The sequence below is a fragment of the Falco rusticolus genome, chromosome 17 (assembly GCF_015220075.1).
Source record: "Falco rusticolus isolate bFalRus1 chromosome 17, bFalRus1.pri, whole genome shotgun sequence".
NCBI lineage: Eukaryota > Metazoa > Chordata > Aves > Falconiformes > Falconidae > Falco > Falco rusticolus.
In genome coordinates this window covers 1,104,397-1,117,743 of record NC_051203.1, presented here as the reverse complement: position 1 = coordinate 1,117,743, position 13,347 = coordinate 1,104,397, and the positions used below count along the sequence as shown (strand labels likewise).

The 13,347-nt window shown below is 46.3% G+C and overlaps 1 protein-coding gene across 2 annotated transcripts; it reads left to right on the top strand.

Moving 5' to 3' along the window:
• The first annotated feature begins 23 nt into the window (after positions 1–23).
• TMEM183A (transmembrane protein 183A) lies at positions 24–13,315 on the top strand. 2 transcript variants are annotated; one of them, XM_037410247.1, is made up of 8 exons: positions 24–172; positions 776–865; positions 3,872–4,027; positions 6,316–6,475; positions 7,600–7,780; positions 11,091–11,171; positions 11,829–11,984; positions 12,842–13,315. In XM_037410247.1, the coding sequence occupies exons 1-8, from the start codon at positions 76–78 to the stop codon at positions 13,025–13,027; spliced, it is 1,107 nt and encodes a 368-aa protein (XP_037266144.1). In that variant the 5' UTR covers positions 24–75; the 3' UTR covers positions 13,028–13,315. The 2 variants fall into 2 exon arrangements, with proteins under 2 accessions (XP_037266144.1, XP_037266145.1); XM_037410248.1 differs by lacking the exons at positions 24–172; positions 776–865 and adding an exon at positions 2,110–2,207.
• The last annotated feature ends 32 nt before the right edge of the window (positions 13,316–13,347 follow it).

Genomic DNA, 13,347 nt, shown 5'->3' with positions numbered 1-13,347 from the left:
GATGACGTCATGGTCTCGCGCGGGGGCGGTGCTGTCCCCGCTGTCCCCGCGGCCCCGCTGCGGCCCGGGCGGGACATGGCCCCGCGCGGCCGCCCCGCCGCCGCCGCCATGCCCAAGAGGGGCGCCCGCAAGCGCCTCAAGTTTCGGGCCGATGATGTGTGCTCCGAGCGCGGTGAGGGCCGGGCCGGAGGGGAGCGGGGCCGGGCCGGGCCTGCAGCGGGGCCTGGGAGCAGCGGGGCCCGGCCCTGCCGGGGGGGGGCCGGCCTAGGCTGGCCCGAGAGCGGCGCCTGGGCCGGGGTCAGGGCCCGAGGGACGACGCGGCCTCGCCCGAGGGATCGAGGGGCCTGGGCCTGGCCTGGGCGAGGGGCGATGGGGACGGCCCAGGCTCAGCGGGAGGTGGATCTGGCTTGATGTGGGAGTGTGGGAACCAGCTGTGTTGGGCTGTGGAGGAGGAGCCTGGGCCGGGGGATCAGTCGGGCTGCGTGAGGCGCGGCGTGGGGCTTGGCGCTGGGTGAGGTGGAGGGAGGCAGAGACCCGGGCTGGGCAGGGGGGTGGGTCCCCTGGCCTCCTAGACTGTTGGGCGGGGGTAGAGGCCTGCTGGGGCTCCTGGCCTGCCGCTGTCTGCCTGGGTGCATTTTCCTGCTTGTGCATCTCCAGCTCAATCCTCTGTTCCTGTGGGGAGTGTCCCCTTGAGGGATTGCAGCTCTTAGACCTTCTATCTCCCCCCTTATAATCCGTAATCCTGCTGACGCCCTGTCTTCCAACTCTCCTTCAGTGACGGTGGCAGATTATGCTAACTCAGATCCGGCTGTTGTGAAATCTGGACGGGTGAAAAAAGCCGTGGCCAATGCAGTTCAGCAGGAAGGTGAGTCTACGCTGGCCAGTTTGCCTTCCCCAGGCTGCCTCCCTGTTTGCTGGCCTCTGCATGATGTGGGAAACTCCCCTTCCATGGCCTGAGAAAATCTGTCTCATTTAGTGCCTGAAAACAAGTCTCTGTCTCTCTGCAGAGTGAGGTATTAAGGATCTTAGGAGGTTTTACAGAAAGCCTGTCAGAAGTCCAGTAAGAATTGCTGAGTCTTTGTTAGTGCCTGAAATAGAGGGTCTTTTTCCGTTAACTACCGGGTGTTACCTCATGCTTGAAACAGAAAATAACATTGATGGGAGTCTTTTTTACCTCCTGTAAAACTGTAGACAACTTTATTAGCAGGTAAAACTCTTTGCAGTGAGAATAAGGTTATGATAGTTCTGGCATATTTGTTTGCCCCTCCCTGTGCTGTGAGCTGCAAGGTCTTTTGAGGGTGTTGCTGTTTCCTTGGTGAACTGTATAAAGGAGTTTCCTGGAAAGGTATTGTAATAAGTTGTTATCTACTTCCTCCTTGGTTTTTAGCTTCTGGGAACATTTGGAACCAACACACCCTGTTTGCTATTTGGGCCTCAACTTCTAAATGTAGCTGGTCACATGTGTTGCAGGTGAATGGTATTACATTGACAGTGACAACTGAACCCTTCATATAGGAAAACTCTTATTATATTGCTGAAATCTTACACCTTTAAAGAAGATATGCTCTTTGCAGGAGTGCCTGTCATAGGGAAGCTGTATGGGGCAGCTATGCTGGTAAATACCCTTTTTAGCAGCTGTTTCTCAAGCTTTTAAGATCAGGGCACCTCCCTCTTCTGTCACCTCCTTTGGGAGGGGGTTTCCCTCTTCCCATTCCCTCCCCTATTCATCCTTCTGTATTCTGTTTCTCTGAGGCAGTGGCTCAAAGTATTGCCCTTCAGTATTATACCTGGCAAACTGTTGTCTTTTCTTTCTCCCTGGCCCACCACCCTGAGTCCTTGCATCCAGCATTACCTGCTTTGTCCATCTTAACCCCTCTCCTACCATCCTGCTCTGTTTCTGGCTCACCTCCATGCTATCTAGATGACTCCAGGTCACGGCAGTTCCCTGCCTACCCCTTTCTCAGGTCTTTGCAGTGCAGAATCACTGGGGCTTTCCCTTCCTTATGCCGGGGATCCTCTGGATCTCTCCTTCCCAGCCCCAGGGCTGTGCTACAGCCTTATCTGGTGCAGTCCTGACGCATGCTACAGCCTTATCTGGTGCAGCAGGCCACGGCCATGGGGATAGCAGGCAGCCGGGAGGAGATGGCAGCCTCTGCCCAGGGAGCTTTAACCTTTGGCCTCACGCACCTCCTGTCTCTTGGCTCCAGGTAAACATTGCACTTTGTGCAGCTGCCCGCACGTGGGGAGCCAACCTCACGGGGAGGGAAGCAAAGGCCAGGTGGAATTTTCCTGAGCTTTTTTCCTCCACATCCTAACCCCCAGGGGTGGGGTGGAGATTAGGACAGTGAGATGAAGGGGAAGTGCCTCTGCAAGGTTGCAGTGCAGTGTGATTCGGGACTTGTGTGGTCGACTTAGATGTTGATCTTTCCTTTGCAGAGTTTGATGGTTCCTGTTTCTAAACCTCTCTCTGAGTCTCTTGTCAGTTGCCCTCTCTTGCTTGGCTGTATTTGATTTCATAATTTACTGTCATTTGTGTTGACATCTATTTTTCTTTTTGCCTAAGAAAGGTCTTGTAGAGAGGGCGGTATGATTTGACAGCGAGGAATGCCACTGGCATGAATGTATAGTGTACAGTGTAAATGTGCAAAGTGAGGCAGAACTGCTTTAGCAAAGCACTGAAGTATCTCTAGTCAGTGGGTACAATCAAGCTCTTTCTTAAGACTGTCTTTCCAGCTGCTGTCTTACCATTTCAGAACCTTGTTCTGTCATTAGAAATGAGAACATTTCTTGCCAGAGTTTGTTTAGTAAGTTCTCGATTTCCCCCAAACCCGCTGCTCTGTCCCTTTAATTCAAATAGCATGTCTTGCTCTCCAGTGGCTCTGGTGACTGTAACTGAAGTAGAAAACCATCCTGGGCTTCAGTTTGTGCTGGGTTAGAAAAGCTTTAGCAGTGCAAGCCTCCTCTGGTGTAGTCAGGTGCCTTTTCTTCACCCAGTACATTAGGTTGAAATTCAGCTTTCTTGAATTAATTCTACAGACTATTTGCAAAGCATTTGTAATGCTGTTACAATGTTGGTCGTTATGACAGTGCCTCATGCAGCTGTAATGTAGGACCACATCTTCCTTTTTCAAGGATGCCATTACTGCCTCACACGTGTATTTTTCTGCCCTAATGAGCCCTCTGTTTCCAGATCAAGTTTTAAAAATAATATTTCCTAGCGGGAGTGTGTCTAAACATCTCCCCAGAGGCAGCAAAACCCAAAACCAGCCCAAAACCCAACTCATTCGACTTGCTCTTTTCCTCATTAGGCCAGAGTCTTTCCCTTCACTGGATTCTAGGGTAAGTGGAGCTCCTGTGTGCTTGGCGCTCAGTTATATTGCTGATGGATTGTGTGTCATCAGCCACAGGATCTCTATTCTGCTGAGTAGGGCATCTTCTCTGTGTTCATAGAGCAATTACAGAGTAGGTGCTGGCTTTATACAGGCTGAGCAGTGGTCATTCAAAGAAGCTCTGGTGTGCAGGGGAACCAGTTAGCTCTGTAGAAAAAGAGCCTGTTGTTCTATTCAGTTGTAAACAGCTTCAGCTAAACCAATGGAATCATCTGCATAATGTGCTGTTAATCATCCTCATTGTTCATTCTTTAAAACAAAAAGCTGAATGATTATGTTTCCAGTTCTCTTACCCTTACTAATCTTTCTCTGACAAGGTAATCCTTGAGCCCAGGATTTACTTGCTTGTGTCACTCACCAGAAAGCTTTAATGCAGTTAGCATTCTTAGCTGTGGCAGTGGTTCCACTGAAATATCTCCTGAACTCGGATCACCTTTTCCTCTCTGCTATTATACTTACTGTGGTGTTGCTTGTCATTCTAGTAAAATCCCTCTGTGGTCTGGAAGCTTCTTGCGTTCCTGCTGAGGAAGTTCTCTCCGTGTCAGGAGAGTCTTGTGACAGCAGTGATGAAATGGATACAAAGGAAAGCATCAATGGGCGAACTGCATCTAGAAAAAAGAAGAGCAAAAGACACAAAGGTATGGTTGCCAGCTTCTCCTGGGGGTCTCTGTGGGGGCTGCATCTGCATCTTCTGCATGTGTGATGTTAATGTTTGCTATTTACAGGCTAGTCGTGGGGCTCTGGGGCGTTCTGTAACTTGTATGTGCACAAAGAAATGCCAAGGGTTAAATCACTTTTAAATCTGCTGGGACTTGGTCAGAGGTGTTGCCTTTTCACAAAGGCAGAGCCTTGGGCATGAAATCAAAGCCTGAGAGCTCATTGCCTTCAGTAAACTTCCCTCAACCTTGGAAAACAAATGCTGCCCTTCGAAAGAGTTGTGAAACTTTGCCACTGAACATGTTACTTCATTGCACAAGTTGGTGAAAGAAGGGTTTGCTTTAGGGGGGAGAAAACCACTGCTGCTTCCAGGATGTATTTGTTGGCAAAATACATTGTCTTGAGGATGTTTCCAAGGCTGTGGTTTGTTACAAATGAGTTTAGAGGGCTCTTCTTCCAGCAAGGGAATTTGGCCCTAGTGGCATCATTGTATCTTAATTCCAGGGAGATAGATCTGTCAGCATTTACACTGTGTGCAACTCTGTAGAAAGCAATTTGCAATGTAGTATAAGCAACACACTGTTCTGCCACACAGTGGAATCCTGCAGGAATTTCTAATAACAGGTTGCTTTCAGGCTGAGAATTAAAATTTTAACTTGGTTTCTTGAGCTTAAGAAAAACTTAATTTTATTAATGCTGATACTAATTTATGTAACGTGTCAACATCCACCACTGCCTGTAGGTGCCCAGCACTCCTCTGGGACAGGAGTTTAATCTCTTTTATTATTACATCCTTCAGAATCCTGGGAAAATAAGAATATCTGAGCAGATAGTTATGCAGGTTATGAGTCTGGAAGGGCAGTATTCTGTTCTACCACAGCCTTGTCTTACTTCTGCTACATGTGTAGGGAAGAAAAAATGGTAACGCACCAGTGGTGCTTCTGGCTGCACTCTGCAGTTCAGCAGTTGGGTAGTTTGATGGCTTGAGTCAGAGCTGAAAGAGCAAAGGGGACATTAAGCCCGTTGTGGGTGTGCCTGCCATAATTCTGTAGTGGTGTAGGGAAGTGATTGCATCCAGAGCTTTCTTTGGCAATGAACGTAGCAATAAAGTACTATCCTCATCATGTGAGGACAAAGTACTGCCCTATGTTATTAATCTGCTGTCTCGGGGTTAGATCTGGCACCCTCAAGTTCTTAAACACCTCTTTTTAGGCCACTTGTTTGCAAACCTCATAGCAGTTCTTCTGTTAGACTGTGTACAAGTTGTATGTTTTCTTTCTCTTTTCTTGATGTTCCTAATGCTTGGTATTGTTTAGTTATTTATGTTCTTTAAAAGTATTTTTTCTCCTAAAGTTGGAGCAATGGCTGTGGAAAAACATGTGGTGTTGACTTAAAAACACTGCAGGAGTGAAAAGAGTTTCTGAACCTTCAGTTCTGGTTGAGCAGTTCTGACACCTCCGAGAGTTAGAACAGGCCATTCTGTTCATGTGAATTGTGTTAAAAGTTTCCCATTCAAGAAGCTTTGATGCAATTACAGATTTAAAAAAAGCAACTGATTAGCCAGTTGCAGAAGAGATTGCTTGCTCTCCCTAGCAGAGCTCCTACAAAAATATCATGACCATTTGAACAAAGAATTGACGAGCTTGGCAATGCCTTAATATTCAGGGACTTCTAGTGTAAAGCATTTTTTGAAGACCTGTTAAATGAATGATTTTGATAAAAATGCATGAGCTTGGCCCTCCTTTGCATGAAGTTGGCAAATACAGAGCCATCCAATTTTTTACTGCTCCACTTAAATGTTACTTCTCAGCTGTGAAAAGTTCAAGCATTGAAACAGGGTCCAGAAAGGCTGTGGAGTTTCCATCCTTGGATACAGTCAGAACTTGAATAAGATCCTGAACAAAATTATCTAACTCATCCTGCTTTGAGCTGGGCTGCTTGGACTAGAGACCTCCAGAGAATCCTTTCAACCTGAATTATTATTTGAAGCTGCCACCTTGCATACTTGTGCAAACAGTGCAGCAGGGACAAGTGATGGCATATATACAGCAAAGGGAAAGTGTAATGGTCGTGGGGACGGGCAAGAGCACACTGAAGAAGACCGGGGGCAGTGATAATGAAGTTGTACTAACTCGGGTTTGTTTGGCTGACTGTGTGTATATAAGTATTGCAGCTACTTACCCTGTGCTACAGGTAGTAAAGCACATGCCTCTAGATGTGACTGATAAAGAGGTTCTTTACTACACTAACGTACCTTCATTGCATTTAGAAAATGCTGATGGGGGTGGCGGAGAAGAATACCCCATCGATATCTGGCTGTTGTTGGCTTCCTACATTCGCCCTGAAGACATTGTCCGGTTTTCTTTGATTTGCAAGAAAGCCTGGACTGTTACTTGCACTGCCGCCTTTTGGACCAGACTCTACAGAAGGTGAGACTCTAGAGAATTTTTAAACTATTTGTAGGAGGCTTCAGCAGTGACCAGCTCTCTGCAGAGCTGTAAATAGGGAAATAACTCCCTGCAGGCTAGGGTCCTATAATGTTTGCATATTGACATGGTGATGCAGGCCTTGTTTGGCCAGGGGTTGTGGTATATTGCATCTGCTTTGGGTCCGGAAATAGATCTATGTGGCATGTTCCTGGATGCTCTGTATAAAAATCTCAGAGCATTTTGTGCTTTTTTGCTAGCCATGGCCTACGCACTCCTGTTTGTAACAGTGTGCTTTGTGTGTAAAGCACTCAAAGTGTTTACAGTAAGGTCAGTGCCATTACCTTGCTGAAAACAGGCAGACATCCCTGATAGAAAACTTGCCCTGCCTCAAGCTTTGATCATGGCCACCTTCCTTTAATTTGGGTGACCTCAGAGAAACTAAGGTATTTGAAGCTGTCTCAGTGGCAGAAGTAAGTTATAAATAAAGTAAAGAAGAGAGCAAAGAGGTGGTGAAAATGTGAAAGAACCCTTCTGTCCTGTTGCTGTCAATTAGGGTTCCCTTCAGGCCAGAACGTTTCTTTACATTTCTTTGTCACCCAGGAGGCACAAGCAGCAGGAGTGCCAGAGCAAGTAGCAGCCATGGTCATCCTTCGCCTCTGGTTTTTATTGTGAATTTCCTTAGCAAAGGCTCCTTGGCATCTGATCACAAGACCGACCCTCAAGCGCAGGCATTCAGATCGCTCAGGCAGTTGTTTGTAAGCGTGCTGTCAAGCTCAGCTAAGCGAGTCCTTGAGAATCTGCTGGAATCTGCATGCAGCCTTTGTGCATCCTGCAGCTAAAACCATGTGGTATCTGGGGCACACTTCAAGGAGTTGTTGGGGAATTGTAGCGTGATAGGCTTATGTGTATGCTGAAAACCTCTCTGATGCAGGTAAAGTCTTTTAGACTGTCTTGTGATTTCATGTAGAGCAGTACAACCCCCTTGAAGCACTCGGAGTGACAAGAAGTCCTCTGATCAGCATGTTCAGTTTTTCTCTCAGCATTGATCTCTTCATAGCTCTCTCCTGCATGTCTCTGGCATTCTGACCCTTTAGCATGTGCTGGGTTTGTCGTTGGCTTTTCAGGCACTACAGTCTGGATGCGTACCTGCCTCTCCGCTTGCGGCCAGAGTCCATGGAGAAGCTGCACTGTCTCCGTGCGTGTGTCATCCGGTCGCTGTACCACATGTACGAGCCTTTCGCATCTCGAGTCTCCAGGAATCCAGCTATTCCAGACAGTACTCCCAGCACTTTAAAAAATTCCAGAGTAAGTGGAATCAGTAAGGACATTGGATATGTCAGAGATGTTGCTCTTCCTGCTTTTTGTTCTCTTTCTAAAAGAAAAATAGGTGATATTTAGACAGTGACCAGTGGAGCCTGGGTATAGGAGGGTTACTAATTGAATAGGGATTTTATAAGTGTGCTGGTTACTTGTATCTGTGTAGTTGCTACTGCAGAGGATTTTGGTACTCTTCTGGGTAACTCTGCCTAAGTCCTACCACAACATCTTTGTAATCAGCAAAAAAGCACTTCACTGAACATCAGAACTGCTAGGGATATTTGCAGCTCTCCCCGCCTCTGTTGCAAATTTGTTGCTGAAAGGAGGCTGCAGTAGGATCAGCTTTTATGTCTTCTGCTCTATTCTGACACTGTCTGCCAGAATACATCTTTCTCTGTAGCAGGCATCTTGGAGAGATGAGAAGTGACACCGATAGCCTCTGAAAGGGACTCATTTCATACTGCGTTCCTGTCGGTCATCCATCGACTTTGGTGTCTGGCCAAGGGAGGGTAGTGAGGTTGTGAGCATGGCAAGTGTGCAGAGCAGTTGCTTTGGGACTGGGGCTGCAGCTGTGTTGGGCTGTAAAGGGTTTGTCTCTGGTGTGGGCAGCCAATTCCCTTGCTATCCCAGCTTGGAGCATTTGCATATCCATTCCTCTGTAATTGCTGTTGACCATTAACTCTGAAATGCCTGTGTCTCTTGTTTGGTTTTAACTTGCAACTGGCTGATACTTTGTGAGCAGCTTAAGCAACAATGTGAATTCTCCACCCTCCAAATCCAAAGTCAAAAACCTGTTGAATGAGGTTTTTGGAGCCAAACTGAAGTGCTTTTGGTTCAAGAGTTGTACTTTCTTCTCCATGCAAAAGAGAGCAAACCTCATCTATCTGTACGGACATCCTCTCCTTTCTTCCTTCCTATCCCTGAGTGATACTGGGAAAAAAAAAGTCATACCACTCAGGGAACATCCAGCAGTAACACAAGGAAGTCGTGCTGCAGAGCAGGAGAAAAGCACGCAGTTCTGTGTGTAGTCTTATCTCTGCATCCAGAGCTCTTCATTCTCTTCCTGAAACCCCAGTTTGGGTATCATCTTTCTTAAAAAATAAAAATAAACAATAAACGTTCTAGGAAATTCCACTTAAGCTTAGTCCTTCTGAGTCTAACTTCCTACCACTGCTCGGATCTGGTAGCGTGGCTGTAAGAGCTAGAAACCCTGAAGTGATGCTGGCAGGGTTGGCATTTTGGAAGCATACATGTTGACATCATAACGGCTTTGGTGCCCACTGCTAGTGCTTCTACTGTACTAACAGTTTGAGGAAGATTCTTGAAGTGCAGTCTTTTATTATTCAGCTTTTCAAAAAGGAAATTAAATGGTGACGAGGCTTTGTTAGAACAGTAGAGGTTTGACCTAATCCCTTGGAGCGTAAAAGGCCATCCTGAGTCTGGTCGTGCTGCACTACTGCATTGCAAGACTCTGAGCTCCACCTGTGTTACTGTGCACAGAAATGCCTCGGCACAGTGGGTACAGAGGAGGATCTGACACTGCCTCCCCATGTTCTTGCTTTCATGGGCTTTGGTTATACCTTTACAGGTCGTTGAAACTAATGGCAAATGCCTACATAAACTGCATGTGGCAAGAGGAGACCCCAGGCCCGGGTGTTATCAAATCTAGCTTTTCCTCTTTAATTTCCTTTTTTCTTTCCCTAGCCTAGCTTGTGTGGGACACTGGAGCCGTTATGGTGTCAGCAGAAGTGTTTGCCCTTTAAAGACACCCCCATTATTTTTGGTGGAGCGGCAGGCCGTACGGCGCGTCTGAAGGGCAGGACGGCTGACCCGTGGACGACATCCTCTGCCCCTTAGGAGGTACTGACCATTTTGTGCTTCACTACTTGCCATGACCAAACAAGTTGCTAGATCAGGCTGTCTCTGCAGGTGAGCTACAAATGCCACTGATGGCAGCAGCATCTGCTGCTTACCTGAGTTAGCAAAGACCTGGAGAATTATTTTAATGGGAAAAAAACCTGAGGGCCACCTTATCCCAGGTGGAAGTGACTTGACACATTTCTGAGCTTGATTCCACATAGCTTTGGTGTTGACCTCATGAAGATTGTCAGGATAAAGGTCCTTTTTAGGACTCTTGTTTATGGATGTGACTCAAGAGTTTGAAGTAAATGGTCTTGTATTACCTGTAGTGTTTAATTATGGACCCCCCATGGTGGAAGCTGGCTTTGGCTTTATTTCATTTGGGGTCATGCTATCTTGGAATGAAATTAAATGTGTGCTTCACCCTGCAACCCAGTCAGGCTTTCTCTTGGCATGGGAGAGACTGTGCGTGGGTCATGGGGAGTTGTCTTTACTCATATTATTCTTCCTTTTCCTGCTGACATTGTTAAAAGATAAGACCAGCTGTGGTGGGCTGGCATCTGTGGTGTGGAAATGTTTTCAGGGCTGGTTGGACTGACTTGCTAGATTCTTTTCTCAGCTGTTGAAAGCTAGTTGCTTCTGCTCACTGTAGGCAGGGAATTTCCCTCCTGCTCAGTTCAACACAGGAGTTCTGCTGAAACTTCTGCTTAGAATGAGTGCAGCATGCTGGCATGGATCCTGTGGACACACAGTGATAAGCAGATTAAATTGGAGGACTCCTGGTGTATGCCTGCATGGGAGGGAAGTACTGGTTAGTTCCGATGCTGTTTGAAGCCCTTTTCTCATTTTCTTTTAAAAAGGGACAGTAGGTTGATCAGGCTGTGCTATCCCGGCAGTGTTTTTATACTCTGAAGTATGACAGTTAGTGCTTAGTGATGTCAAGATCTTTTGACACCACGGTGGCTTAGGAACTTTCTCATCTGTCACCTCATAGCTCATGTATTGGTCTTTGCATTTCCCTCTGGATTCTCTCCTTCTTGATCCTTAGCCTGTTTTCAGTTGTTCCTTGCTTTAGGTCTTGTTTGGGGTCCGTTTAATGGAGTTCTTGGTGGACGGGGGAAACAGGTGAGTTTGTACTGCTCATCTCTGCATTGTGGAAGGGGCAAATTGCACAACAGGATTTTTCTGTTTAGCACGTCAGTGGCCATGTGTTGTATCATCCAGTTGCATGATGAGTTGGCCAACTTGAAACTGGGAGATCTAAACTGCTGAGCCTGTTCTTCGAACATAATTAATTTGAAATAAATGGCTCCAAACTGTTCCTATGTAATTGTGTTTGTAATTGGAAGCCTTTATGCTCTGCTAAAACTTACTTAAAGTGGTACCTCTAAGGGTTTCATAATTCTGTGTTTCTTTTTTTTTTTCCCCTCCACCGCAGTGTCTGCTTTTCTGGTGCAAAAAGATTGAAGGGAACAGACAAGAAGCAATGTGGGAATTCAACTTCAAGTTCAAAAAGCAGGTATGAAAGAAGAACCAGAATGGCTGTGACTTTTTTTGAAGCAGTAACGATTTTTTCTGGGTGGCAGTGAGGAAGGTGGAAACTTTTTATTCATTCAGACAATAAATGGAAACTCTGACTCCCATGATCAACTAAAGCACATTCTGAAACTACACTCAGTTTTCAGTCTGTATTACCAAGACATTTAGAATCCTACATTTTTATTTCCTCATTAGGTGTCCTTTCTCCACTGTAAGATGTGGATCACTTGTTACCCCAAATAATCTAATCTTTGGGTCGTTGCTACTGATTACTACCAAAATCCAGACTGTTTGGCTTTAGTGGTCAAAATGTGGACCAAAATCTGAAACTTCTTGTTTTACCATTGGAAAGATTTTTCCAGAGAAGTGAAAAAAGCCAACACTGCCAATGAAAACCTCCAGCAGTCTCAGGAGAAGCAAGGAGTTTCAGGCAACCTGGGGGATTCTGTAGCTTTCCCCTGTAAAGAAATGGTCCTGCAAGTTGCCTGTACTGAATGATGGTTTTTTGTTGTTTATATAATGCTCTGCCCAAACACATGGGAATGTGGTGAGAACCTGCTAGTCAGCACTGGTGAGAAGCAGCCAAGCTCTCCTCATAGGTTTCTGCTTAGCTAAATAAATTTCTCCCTCTTTCAAGTCTCCCAGATTTAAGAGCAAGTGTTACAAAGGTCTTCAGCCACCAATTCAGTATGAAGAAGTCCATACAAATCCGGATCAGGATTGTTGTCTACTGCAGATCACCACCTTTAACTTCATATTCGTGCCAATAGTCATGGGTATGACGTTTACCTTGGTAAGTGAGCAATCTGCCAGGCAAACTTTGCATGTGCGGTTTTTGTAAGGAGATGGAGAGGACACCTCTTGGGTGTTGTGTAAATCATGCTGCTGCATCAACAAACCGATTCTGGGAATCTTAAGGAGATTGGAATCAGAGGAAATGCTTAGGATCTTCTCAGTTTAGCTTCTGCTTTTCCATCAGCTCTTCGCTATTTGGATGTAGACAATCTGCAAGGAGCTGTGATTGTGCAGCATCTGGGGGCAGATGAGTTGTCAGTACTCCAGCAGGGAGTGCAAGAGGTGGGGATGCAGGAGAAGAGGAGGTCTTCCCTCCTCGAGAAAATATCTCTTTACCTCATGGCAATAAATTGTAAGAGCAAAAATCTATATGAGCAAACTCTTTCGATGTGTATGTGGTCCCTGCCTCGTGGGAGAACAGAGCAGCTTTCGAACAAACTTCCACACGCCGTGCTGCAGACGGCAGCAGAGCAGGTATGCTTAGGCAAGAGCAGCAGTAAAGCGTGGGGCAGCACCTGCGGCTGTATGTGGGAGTCAGGCTTTCAGAGTGACCTGGGCCCAGGAGAGGTTCAGTCTGGCTGCATTTAAGAGCCAGGCAGTGAGTTCCAGGCTTCCTCAGACAGCCACTTGCTTTCAGGTTCACTTCTGGCATTATTATTTGGGGTTGCAAGCCAGAGAGAACTGGTTTGTGCTGTAGATTCAGAGTGCAGCTCTGCCAGCACCTGAAATACCTCAGACTTGTACGATTTAGAAGAATTAAAAAAAAATACATATATATCTAAAAGTGTACTGTTAAGAACTCTGTGTGTTCATGACTGCTTTTTCTGAAGCACCTCCTGGTCTCTTTTCTTGCAGTTCACCATCAATGTGAGTACAGACATGAGGCATCATCGCGTGCGCCTGGTGTTCCAGGATGCCCCAGTTCGCAACGGCAAGAAACCTCGCCTTGACCAAGGAGTGCAGGTTGTGCTGGACCCTGTGCATAGTGTGCGGCTCCTGGACTGGTGGCACCCGCAGTACCCCTTCTCTCCAAAAGCTTAGTGCTCTCCTGACTCTGCAGGAGCCGGCAGGTGACTGAATCTGGCAGGCTGAAGAGAATTTCTAGGAACCAGGAAATCCTATTTTTATTTCTTAAATAAATTCTGCAGTCTCCTTGCAAGTGGTTGAAGCTACTGAGCTAATCTGTATGTATATAACTTCTGGTCAGTGATGGGCAGAGCTGAGTGTAAAGCAGAAACTATTTGTAAACACACTTTTATGTAAAATTCACATTTTATGATTTGAAAGGAGCTCCCTGGAACTGTTCATTTAAAATCCTTTTGGTGCTAATGAAAGTGGTCCTGTTTTCTGTTCGGGAAGAA

Coding starts and splice junctions, on each gene's coding strand:
- TMEM183A (XM_037410247.1), top strand. CDS start 76: ATGGCCCCGCGCGGCCGCCCCGCCGCCGCCGCCATGCCCAAGAGGGGC. Junction 866..3,871: donor CAATGCAGTTCAGCAGGAAG/GTGAGTCTACGC, acceptor TTGTCATTCTAG/TAAAATCCCTCTGTGGTCTG. Junction 7,781..11,090: donor GCACTTTAAAAAATTCCAGA/GTAAGTGGAATC, acceptor CCTCCACCGCAG/TGTCTGCTTTTCTGGTGCAA.